This window comes from Melozone crissalis, unplaced genomic scaffold (assembly GCF_028551555.1).
Source record: "Melozone crissalis strain CALT ecotype California unplaced genomic scaffold, PUWL_Pcris_2 ptg000042l_1, whole genome shotgun sequence".
In the NCBI taxonomy this organism is placed as follows: Eukaryota; Metazoa; Chordata; class Aves; order Passeriformes; family Passerellidae; genus Melozone; species Melozone crissalis.
The window spans coordinates 34892185-34904359 of NW_026535820.1; the positions used below are offsets into that span (position 1 = coordinate 34892185).

General features: G+C 38.7%; 1 protein-coding gene across 1 annotated transcript in view; it reads left to right on the plus strand.

Annotated features, from left to right (window-relative positions):
- The window catches only part of LPCAT1 (lysophosphatidylcholine acyltransferase 1), a 60051-nt gene extending 49205 nt beyond the window's left edge, over positions 1–10846 (plus strand). The window contains exons 12-14 of the mRNA XM_054285443.1: positions 406–504; positions 4404–4542; positions 8783–10846. Of these exons, the coding sequence (XP_054141418.1) occupies positions 406–504; positions 4404–4542; positions 8783–8967 (423 nt within the window). The 3' untranslated portion in view covers positions 8968–10846. The remainder of the gene's footprint in view (positions 1–405; positions 505–4403; positions 4543–8782) is intronic.
- Positions 10847–12175: the final 1329 nt, after the last annotated feature.

Genomic DNA, 12175 nt, shown 5'->3' on the forward strand with positions numbered 1-12175 from the left:
GGACCAGGAGGTGGATATGTCCACAGTGTTCTCTCTTGGAGCAGATGTCATGTATTCAGGGCTTAAATTAGGGTATGTTGTCCTCTGGTTCTCTGGTTTTTATTTCAGCCCACTGATTCAGATGCTTTAATGGAAAAATCCTAAATATGCAAGTGAGGGGTGACAGTAGTAGTGCTGTCTTTCAAGAATATTTAAACTGTGACTTTTGACTGAGACTGTGAAAAGAATCTGCAGAGCTTTCACCCAGGTTCTTGTCCTCATGTGATTTCATTTCAGTGAGACTGGTTTTTTGGTCATGACAGATGGAATAATCTTTCTGAATATTCTGCATTTTTAGCAACTTAAGTTATTTATGAAAATTCTCAGGCAAAGTGCACTATTTTGATGAAAGGTTTTTCTTCACAGAATGAAAATGGTGTAATTGACATTCGGGAATTTGTCATTGCTCTGTCAGTTGTCTGTAAGCCATCCAAAACTCTGGAAACAATTCAGCTGGCATTTCAGGTAAGCTGCATTTTCTTGGTCTATGTAGTTTACTTATTTTTAGAAATTACTAATACCGGCATTAGACTCAATAGATGTTTCCAAATTTCCTTTTGATACTTGATTACATTTTAAAACAATATTAATGGAAAGTTAGATTAAGAGTTCTTGTTAACAGGGAATACATTGCAAGTGTAAGTTGTGTAAAATTATGGACACTTGCTGTTTGAAATTCTCTGTAAAACTCTGGCAGAATCCTTTTTAGCAAATTAAGTTTCAAACTTCAAGTCCGTTGTACAGATTCCTCTAAACAAACAGTCTGTTGAGTAGTACTTAATACTCTTAGAATGTTTCAATCAAATCTAATTTTTCAAGTTAATAAAATATTTCTTTTTTAATTTCCTACATGTTAATAGAGATTTTTCTGTCTCCTTTCTTCTTCTTTTTAAAATTTTCTTCCCTCTTAGTCTTACCATGTATGTGTGGTGGTTCTGCAGTCTTTGTCCAGACTTGATGCTTCCCAGAAGTGCTCCTGATCTTGCTCTAGCCTCAGTGGTTTGTTGTGGCATCACCATAGATTGTTAGTGCAAGCTTTTTGGGAAAGTGACAGCAGCAATGCTTAACCAATGGATTTCTGACACCTTGATTTATTACTTTTCAATTAATTTCTTTAATATTATGGTTTCAACATGCAAACTCTGCTGCATCCTGCATCATCTTTTCCCTTTGCCTTGAATTCACATGGTCTTCAGTGTTACTGAAACTGAGAAGTGCTAAGTCTTGATGCTGTCTTCACTGCTGAATGCATGGAGCTCAGAGCATTCAGTTGCATGGTGCTACATTGCAACCTTATTTTCTGTGTAGTTATATTCAGGTTCTTCAGCATGATGACTTTAGATAAGTGCTGCTGAAGAAATGAGGCTCCTGTCCTGTGAATGCTTAGTGTCACAGGTATCATTCTTAGCCTTCAGCCAGAATCCAATAAATTTGGCAAAGGAGGATGGAGCAAAAATATTTATTTCCTACAAGTGTTGTGGGAAATCTGCCATTAGTAGCTGCTGTTATTTATTGCTGTTTCTGAGGGAAAAGCAGAAAGAAAAGTCTCTGTCCTGACTCAGTCCATTTCAGCTGTGCAATGGCATAGAAAAATAGGTGCTGTTTGGTCAGCTCTGTATCTTCGTATTAAAATGAACAAATTTGAAGTAAATGTAAAGGGGGATTTGTGGAATTTTTTTTTTTAATTTAGCTGTCATGCTTGATAACATGCAGGATAATTTTATCATTTGAGAGGAAAAAAAGCTCAGATTGGATGGTTATTTTCTTTCTGGAAGCACTTGAAATTAATTAAACTGTGTCTTTGGAAAATTTCTGTTCTTCATTATCTGCTTCACTCCCTGACTCATAATACATAATTTTGAGTCACTTTGTTAATTACAAAATATAAAGTTAGCTGTAAAACTGCAGAGAAGCTTTATGCATGTATTAAGAAGGGGAAGTACTAAGCAAGGGGAAGCAGGTATGGCTCATTTTATCCTGCTAGTGATGATTGGAAGGGTTAAAAAAAGTGTCAAGCTGAGGAAATTTTGCTTCTTCTGGGATTAAAAAATAAGGAAAGTGAACCTTTTTTAATCCTTTTCTACCTCCTGTCCTGACTTCACCTACAATAAGATATTAACACAGTTACCTGGAGCCATTGAAAGACCTCGTTAATTCATGAGTGTATGACTGAGCAGGTGCTGTCCTCTGCCATGTGCTACTTCTTTCAGGAAAAGTGCAACATTTCATATAGCTACAAGTTTTCAAAGTTAGTATTTAGTGTATGACTGAAGAACTTGAAAAATAGTATCATTATATGGAGTTGTTACAAAACTGGGGGGAATGGCAGCTACCCATGAAGGCTGAGCTGCCATTCAGGACCTTGGGAGGCTGGAGAATTGGGTAACGTGAGGTTCAGCAAGGGCCAGTGCAGGGTTCTGAACCTGGGGAGGAAAAACCCCAAGTCCCAGCAGAGTCTGGGCTGTGACCCACTGGAGAGCAGCTCTGCAGAGAAGGACCTGGGGGCCTTGCTGGATGGCAAGCTGGCCATGAGCCAGCAGAGCCCTTGTGGCCAGGAGAGCCAGTGGGATCCTGGGGTGCTTTGGGAAGAGTGTGGCCAGCAGGTCAAGGGAGGTGATCCTGTCCCTCTGCTTGGCTCCAGTGAGGCACGTCTGGAGAGCTGTGTCCAGTTCTGGGCTCCTCAGCACAAGACAAGGAGGTAACGGAGAGGGTCCAGCAGAGGCCACAAAGATGATTTGGGGTCTGGAGCATCTCTCTCATGAGGAGAGACTGAGGGAACTGGGGATGTTTAATTTGGACTAGACAAGACTGAGAGGGGATCTCATTAATACATATAAATATCTCGAAGGTGGGTGTCAGAACAATGGTGCCAAACTCTTTTCAGTGGTGCCCAGTGACAGAATGAGGAGCAGTGGCCATAAACTAAATCACAAGAAGTTCCACCTCAAGATGAAGAAGAACTTATTTATGTTGAGGGTGGCAGAGCACTGGGACAGGCTGCCCAGGGAGGTTGTGAGTCTCCCTTTCTAGAGACATTCCAGACACACCTGGATGCACCCCGGTGTACCCTGCCCTAGGTGACCCTGCCTTGGCAGGAGGTTTGGACTAAGAGCAGCACTCCAGTGTAAGTGCTACACTTTCCCTTCCAAACTGCTAAATAAAGGTAAATCTCGTCAATATTGTTTTTATACTGGCCTCCCAATATTACCTGAACTACTTGTTCTGAAAATGTAGCAGCTTTTATTAAAGAAATGTCTTGGTCTTTGCCCTATTCCTGTGAAACAATGTGCAGGTTAGGTGCCAGAGGGCAAAAGGCAAGATTCCTGATTTGAGCATATGTTTTCATCCATGGAATTTCAATATTTTTATTCCCCTTTTGGGGAGGCAACCCCCTAAGGTGTGCTGTCTTGTGGCAATTGCTTCTGCCTGTGTGAAAAATAGATACTTATGCCTGTTTTGTTCAATCTCATCAGTTTCCACCTTGTCAATGATATAGAGAAATTAAAAGGAAGTTTCCTAAATGGCACTTTTTACATGGTTTGATATTTTCAGTGTTGTCATGCTTGAAAAGGAGAGAGAAATATTTCAAAACCTCATTTCTCTCACCTCACATTGTATAGGCAAATTGAGTTATTTTAAGGAAGCTTAATGAAGCTGTATTTGGTACAGATGTTTTGAAGTATTTAGGTCCATTTCTCAGGGTAAAACACTGTATGTATGCAAAAATGGAATGAGACTATGATCAATTATTCATAATTATCAATCTGTCAGTAATAAAGCTAACTCTTTCTGATATAAGAGTATGCAAATGATTGTTTTCTAGAATAAATGCTTGTAGAAAATTGTGCGTCCATCACTGGTATATGGGGTAGGATTCTCCTGATTAATACCATTTAGATACAGACATTTAATGCAAGCTTGCTCTTGGATTTTGGTCAAAGGAATCTTGAGTTTTACACCTGACCAAGTAGAAATGGTATCTGATTTAGGCTGACCTAAATATATCTCCCAATATTACAGACTATGTAGCTCAATGGACTGAATATTGTTCTCAGTTATATGTTTGCAAAACATGTTAGTGTTTGGCAGTCTTGTTGCTGAGTATCATGGTGATTCCAGTGGTTAGACATGTAAACACAGAACTTTTTTCTGATTATAGCAAGCTTTACTTTCTAAGCATACACATGTGAACTGATGATATTTTTTACCCAGACTAATCTGAAATCCTTGATACATCACATCAGTCTGAGAGTGACTAGAATTTCTAATACCAACTTTTTGATTTGCTTTGCTTCAGTGTAGTGCGTTTTATAGGAGTTGGCATTCAGCTTTGCAATGATTTATCTTGCTGTCTTGATTCATAGCTGTACCAGTCAGAAGGTGGAACTGTAACAGAAGAGGATTTAGCTCATATCCTGAAGACTGCCATGGGTGTGTCACAAATTGATGTTACACATCTTTTTAGAGCTGTAGATGAAGAGGAAAAAGGAAAGATTACATATGGTAAGTATTCTAACGGCATCTGAACTGTCACAAAATGTCCAAGTTGCTTGCATTCATATTGACAGAGCAATTACATTTTTATTAAACTCTACCTTTTTTAATTGGCTTGGTGGCTTCAATACTGACAACAGCACTGCAAATAAAGTAAATTTACATTTTAAAAAATGAGTTTCACCTTTGGTGTCAAATGCCATGTTTGTGTATTTTCAGTTTTCCCCTCCTCATCAAGTCACATAATATGAGGATTAGCTCCTTCAAAGTATTCTGTTCTATGACTTCCATGTATGTGAATGTGTATTTTTAAAGAAACGTGCCTTAGCTCTGTCTTGTTGTTTTGTGTCTGAGAGCAGGAAATGAGGAGGTTAACCAGGCTGCCAATTCTATAGTCTGCAGTGTAGGTGGAATGGAGGCGAGAAAGTTGCATTTGAAAAATTGAGACCTGGGTGAATAGATTGTGCTGGGAGTCAGAGTATTTACATGCTACTTCAGATTATTTATGTTTTATTCAGTAAGGTTCTAAATTTAGTTGTATCATTTGAGTATGAACTGAGTTGTTGATAGCCAACATATTAAGTATCTCCAGTAGAGGTGCTTATGACATACCCTGTTCTAATTGTTTTCCCTCAGGATAATCAGTATGTATTTAATTGGTAAAAATCTTAGAGAATAATATATTTGTGTTAGTAAATCATAGTTTCTACATTAGTAATTCCTCTTTTTCAAGCTTACAATATGTATGTAAAGCTTCAAATACATAAATATTTTAAAGTTACTGAAATCAGTATCAGGAGAGTATTGCCACTGTCCTTTCCTTTTTGTCTGACTGTCTTCTCTCCTTGATTCCTGCTGTACTATCCCTTTGCTTTCTGTGCCTCTCTGTGACATCCCCAGCATTTCCACATCCATCCTGCCCGTTGCCTTTTTCCTGCTTATCACCATTGCTCCTTGTCTTCCAACTCATAATGTGCAGTGACTCAGCTCTTCCCTCCACCTTCCAATCACCAGCTTCAAAAATACCAGCACAAATCTTAAGCTGGTAAGTGCAGCAGAATTTTAATTTTGGCACATTTCATTGTTTGAGGATAGCTAAATTTATAGTCATGTACAAGTGAACTCAGACCAGGTCATGTGAGTTGCCAAAGAATTAATATTTTAACATTAATCTGTAATTGTTGCATTTCATCTGCACTTTTGCCCTAAGTGGTCATCATATGTTCCCATTACAAGAAAATCTGGACCACCAAGCCACAGCAGTGGCCACTGGAGTGCTTGGCCCTCATTTTCACTATTTTATATCGTACAGTCAAGAGTAGTCTTTTGTGATGGAACACAAAGCAGATAGCAGGATGATGTTTACATAATTTCTTTGAAACTTTCCTTAGGGGTTTTGCTGAGAGAAGTGCTCATTTTATAATAGAAACATGTCATTTTAACACATCTGAAAGTTTAATAGTGGGAGTAAATGTCCAAGTTACTAGATTACAGAATTAGAAGTTGCAAATAAACTTTTGGTATTGCATTTCTGTCTTGAGAATTCCTGCTATCAATATTCAACCTCTTGCCTTTCTTGAGAATATGTGGAACCTCACACATGCTCAATTTGTTGCACTTACTTACTAGAACGGAGAGGTGAAAAAACTTGCAGACCACACAGTTCTGAGGATACTGTCCAGACAAGTTCCAAGAAATCAAAGCATTGTATCTGATGGAGCTAATGTTATTTTGGATACACACAGCAGAAGTCTACTGCCAATCTCCTTTCTAGGGTGTTGGAATTTAAAGCAGGAATATTAAGTTGAGCCTTACTTGTAAGAACAAAAGATAAAATACCTGAAGTATCAAACCTAAATTGCTGCATGCACAGCAGTCCTTGAAGACACAAATCTCATCTCAAAGGTAAAGCTCAGGTTGCAAGTAAACAGAATAATCAAGAGCAAAATCGAGGTTGTGAATCTGAACTATTGGAAATCTGAATTTTTGTTGCATGGTTGAAAGCACTCTGGTTGCCAAAGATTTATGTATCAGTTCTCTTATACAGTGTGCAGTTGGCTTAGTTGTTCAGTTGCACTTTCGTTGTGGTGCTTTTCCTTTTAGTCTAATATAGACAGAGGCAAGATTTATCAGTCTTACGACATGATTCTGGAGAGTTTGAGTAGGTTCTCTAGGAGGGCGTGTCAAATTGTAGGAAACCCTCCACCAGCTCTTGATAGACAATTCAGACTGTGAACGTGTTCTGATGACTGCCTGGCTTGCTGTAACCAGAAAAAAGGGAGAATTGGCCATATTCGGAGTATATGTATGGATAAGGAATCAGGGAAGGAAAAATTATTTGCTTAAAATAATTATATATTAACCACAGGATTATAATGTTATTTAGCTTAGTGGAAACAAAAACTAGAGAAGATTAATGAGCACAGAGCTTCCAGGAGGAATATCAAGTGGTAGGGTAGGTGTTTCAAGGGTAGGAGAAAAACCTCTTGAAGTTCTTATAGTACATGTGCAGACTTAATGCAAAGACACAGACATGAATCTTAACTCCGCTTTGGGTTCTTTATTTGTCTCTTTGTTTTTAATGGAGGTGGGAAGCAAAATCACCTTCTTTCCCCAAATTAATGACTGAGGTGACCTTTTCCTTCAGTCTAATGCTTCACAGTTGCTTTCAGTTTGAACTCCAAGATGAGACCTGTGATTAGATGCTGGAATAGTTGGTTCTTTCTACATGACCTTGTTTCACGTTTCTGATGAATAAGGCAAATGGGATTCCAAGCACTTTTCATTGCACTCTGCTGAGTACAACTTCAATAAGTATTCCTTAATGCTTTCAATACTTATTTCAGCAGGACCCAAAATGTCGGCTTACTGAGATGTATCCAAAATGTTACTCTGTTCAATTTGGATTGCCCTTTCCTCATGAAGACTATAATTTATATGATCCATCAGCCTGTTGTGTGTAGAGTTTTTCAACATAGATGGTAATGTTGGTTTTCATGACCTAAACTTCATCAACTTTTGTTGAAGTTACAGGTCCAGAATGCTCTAGATCCATATAGACTGTAGATAAAGGATACCCACTTTTTTGTGAGTGAAAGGATAAAGTTGTGTTTATTGCCTTCTCCTCACCTCTCCCTTTGCAACAGTTCAGAGGCAGGGTTGCCCTACAACTTCAGTGCCCCTGTGAGCCATGTAGCATTCCCTTGCTCCCTTGCCCTTTGCAGTATTGAAAAATCATGTCATCTCAAAAAGTGGCAGAGAGGGAAAGCTGCAGTGTTTGCCTTCTTCCATACCAGCCCAAGTTGTAGGAGGAACTGGGCTTCACTCCTTTTGGTGTCATCTGCTCTGCACACCAGGGAATTCACATCATCATCTGGTCATGAGCTCTTCTGGGATAGCACAGTGAATTGGAGTGGGAGGTGTGTGATACACTGTAGGTGACTGAATTAGTGAAAACATTCACATGCAGATTTTTCTAGTGTCAGTTTACATTATAAGAATAGTTTCTTGTTGCTTGATTCCTGTGCAGTAGCTGTGTTCAGATCACGTCTGAATAAAGTCACATAGGCAAATTGAGACAAAGTTTCAGTGTCTGATTCTCAACACAGAATGTTACTTGTTGATGTTAAAGATTCCCCACTCCACCAAGAACTAATCTGGCTTTTCTTATTATTGTGTTATTATCTAATATTAAATTCAGGAGCTCTTTCCTGTGTTATAAATTATCTCCTCAATATTATTCTCTAAAATATTGGGACTTGTAAAATGCTGAAATCTTGAAAGCAGAAGGCAGCAGTGACAGCTGCTGTTAGGTTGAAGCAAACTATGAGTGCAAAGCATTAAAGGGCATGTTTGCAAAAGAGTTTTAAGAATTTAAGAAATGACTGCTCTTGATGTTCAGTGATCTTCAGCTGGAGGGCTTCTGTACTTCCCCAGTGAATAGTGAAATGCTATGTCAGGGCATGTGGTGCTCATCATGCATTTTAATACAAATCTGAGTCTGTTTACCCCTTCATACAGCTAAGCCTGAAGTGTTTTCAGAGAGCTTAGATAACTCTTTGCAGCATCTCAGCTCTGCAGATGTGATAAAGTTAGGCTGAAAGCTAAAACAAGCACTGGGGATAGCATTATGTTAACTGCTGCTATTTTCCTCCAAAGAAATCATGTGATTATATATGTGTAAGTATTCAAATTTAGCATCCTTCTGTTTCAAAGAGCTGATTCTGTGCAACAACTATTTTTTTTTTAGATGACTTCTACACATTTGCTGTGTTGCACCCACACTTTGCAGAGGAATATCTCTATGCTGATCAGATGGGAGCTGAGAGCGGCTTGAAGACTTCATCTCTTTCTGCTCCTAATGGTATCTGTACTGACTTCAGCCCTGACAGCGCTGGAGATAGAAGGAGGCCCTTGCAGAAGAAACTGAATTAACACTACAACTCTTACCTTCCTCTCCTGGTGAGAGGGTTGTATTTTCTTGGGATTTTCATAAGTCACTCCAATTATACAGCAAATACCAGTTTTGTGTGTGAAAGTTCTACCTGAATACCATCCTTTGAATCATATGTGTTATGTTTAACAACATGTTCCAGGTTACTTTGGGAAAGGTGTTTTTTATTTTTTTTTTAAAGGTCTTTGAAAGGCAAAAATGTGAATGTGCTTCATTATTAATGTTCATATTTAAAAGGAAGCGGCACAACTTATTTATATTCCATTGGCTAGTTCCATGTACCGAGTGTCGCACAAACTGTGCATGTATAAAGAAAATGTAGCTACTATGGTGTAAAGTGCACTTTGGTGATTAGTGTTTTCCCTAGTTATGGGGATGTTTATTTGGGGCCAAACTTTGCTGTCCATATCTGAATAGTCAGTCTTGTTGATTTTGGTGGGAATTATTCTCCTGAGTAAGGCAAGCATACTTTGGCCCTTTGTTTTGGTTTCAGTGAACAGTTTGGAAACAGTAATACAAAAACTTGCTAAGGATTCCTTTTTTATTTTTATTGCTGAATGACAAAATTGTTTCTCTTTCCATGGTAGAATGAAAAGGAGAGGCTCCTTATCCCTCACCCCAGCACTTTTCTACTGTAATCTTCCGGATGCAATTAAACATGAATTCTTTCCAAACTGACATGCCACATACTGTTTGAAAATACATAACTGAACTGTTTGTGCTTTTCTCTCATAACCAATCCAAATCACATCCACACAGCATTTTATGGGAGATGCATACAGAGCTATATTTTATTGAGATTTATCAGGAATCACAGGTTTCTTTTGTAGCAAGCCTATACAGATAACATAGCATGGAGTACATCATGGAAACTTTGGTGTATCAGCACAAGTTGGAAAAGGTTGCAGTAACTTCAGAGACCAAGCCAGCAGCAAGTTGCAGAACATCCTGAAGAAGTGCTAGTTAAATCTCTATAGCAACATTACATATATTTCATAGAATGTATGTGAAGCTTAGAATAGTTTAGAACTGTTTAAAACAACCACCACACTTGTATTAGTAATACATATGTTTCCTTTTGTAAAGCCAGATGCCTTAACTGCTACTGGAGGTCTCAGAGAAAAATCTAGATTATTATAAAACCACAAAGCTTCATTGATTAGGAAATGTGACTGAAGGCTCAAGGAGTAAGAGGAGGGAGGACTCTGGCACAAAATAACTGTGATGGCAACTCTGCTTCCAAACAAAAAAATCTTTTAAGTCATTTCTGACCAGTTTTGTAGGGTTTTGTGCATGGAAAACTATTGAGACTAGAGTCTTCCACGAAGGAATTTAAAACTAGATGTGAAATGGAAGAATTTTAGCAAAGGATGTCTGTTCGTACCAAATGCTTTTATAGCTATTTTTTAAATAGCAGGTGTTTTAAAGCTCATTAGGGTATTGGAATGTGTCCTTAGAAATCCTCCACTGTATGTGGCAGGTCTCCAAACTGGAACTGGCTTTAATGAAGAGGGTAAAAGGAAAAAAAATTGAAGAAAATATGCTTTATGGGGGTATGTGGAGGTAATAATTAAATTTTTGATTTATCCAGGTAGCAAAAGCCAAGCTCACAGGGCAGCAACAGACTCACTGGCAAGATTTGAATTAAAATTCATCATGAAAAATAGGAGAAATTGATTGGAAAAAATAAGGTGTATGAGAAACTACACTTAAGTAGGAATAGTCAGCTGCACAGAGGAGGAGTGAGTATTACTGTGCTATATCTGGAGGCAAGGATGGCACAGAATATGTCAAACTTAGCACTGTTAACTCTTTGCTGCAGAAAAGATGCTCGTGATGGAGGGGTGCATCAGCATATGGCCTGTGAGAAGCAGGGTGGTATTTCTTTTTTACCAAGATGTGATAAGGTCTTACCTGAGGTACCTGTTCATATTGGGGCACCTGAGAGAGATGGGCTGTAAATTAATAAAGTCTGGAGGACAGAAAGTACTCAAAAAGAGATCTGAAGTACCCTTTAATCCAAAGAAGAGGAGACTGAAGGAAGAATGTGAACAGTCTTTGAATATGGAAAAAGTTGTTATAGAGGAAATAGGAACACTGTTCTCCACAAGGATGGTAGATGCTAGCTATGAATTGAAGAGACAAGCATTAGGAAAAGTCTCTTACAATATGCCTTATTAAGCCAAGGAGAAGGGTTTCAGGTGGGGTGAACAGCTTGCCTTCCTTCACTGGAGGAAGGAAGTTTTTGAAACTGGAGTTTTGAAAACAGAAAAGACAGAGAACTCCAGTAGAGGCACTTGATTTTGCTGGTGATGTCCCAGGGTTACAGGGAGATGTCCCTGAGGTCTGTTTTCTGTAGTTACACATTATGTAAGGGAAGGCAGGTGTAGTCTGGACATATTGTATCTCTACAAGACTATAGCACGTGGCTCAAGCTGGCTAAGGTAGTTATCTTTTCCTTTGTATGTGAGCTTGGAAATGTGAGAATTTCAGAATGCGGGGAATGAGAGTTCCCCAACATGTGTCTGGAAAGAAGAAAGAGGTAAGCTTAGAATCCTGTGGACAACTCTGAAGTGAGAGAAGCTCCAAAGAAAGAGATCCATTGACCACATCTGTGAAAGAGCAAAGAAAGCTGATTGAAGTTGGCTAAATACAAGTGTGTCTAATTTGCATGTATGGTGTGAGTGACTCGAGGATTCTGTTTGATGAAAACCCATAGGTTCATTGACTTCTTTTTTTTATTTTTATTTGTGAGGTGTTTTGTAATTGTGGTGAGTGCAATAGCTGTACTTGTCTGCAGTACAGCTGTAAGAGTGCCGTGAAGGGCACTGCAGCCTGTAGCTGATGGGCCCTTGAACAGGCTCCCCAAAGAGGCACTGAAAGTCCCATGCACCAGTGAGCTCAGTCCAGAGCTCCTGCTGGAGAAGGCTGTGACCAACACAAGGCACAAGCAAGTATTCTTGGTGGATTAAAACTCATTTAAAAATTGGTGGATTAAATCATTAAAAAGAAAAAGGCATAAGACAAAATAACAGATTCTGGAAGGAAATGTGAATCTCCCTCTTCTGAGAAATTACTGAATGAGATAAAGACATAATAGGAGGAATGATAGGATGAGGGATCAGCCTGCATGGAAACATTGTTAGATCACAAATCAGGTCACAAAAGTTGAGATTAATTAATATAATT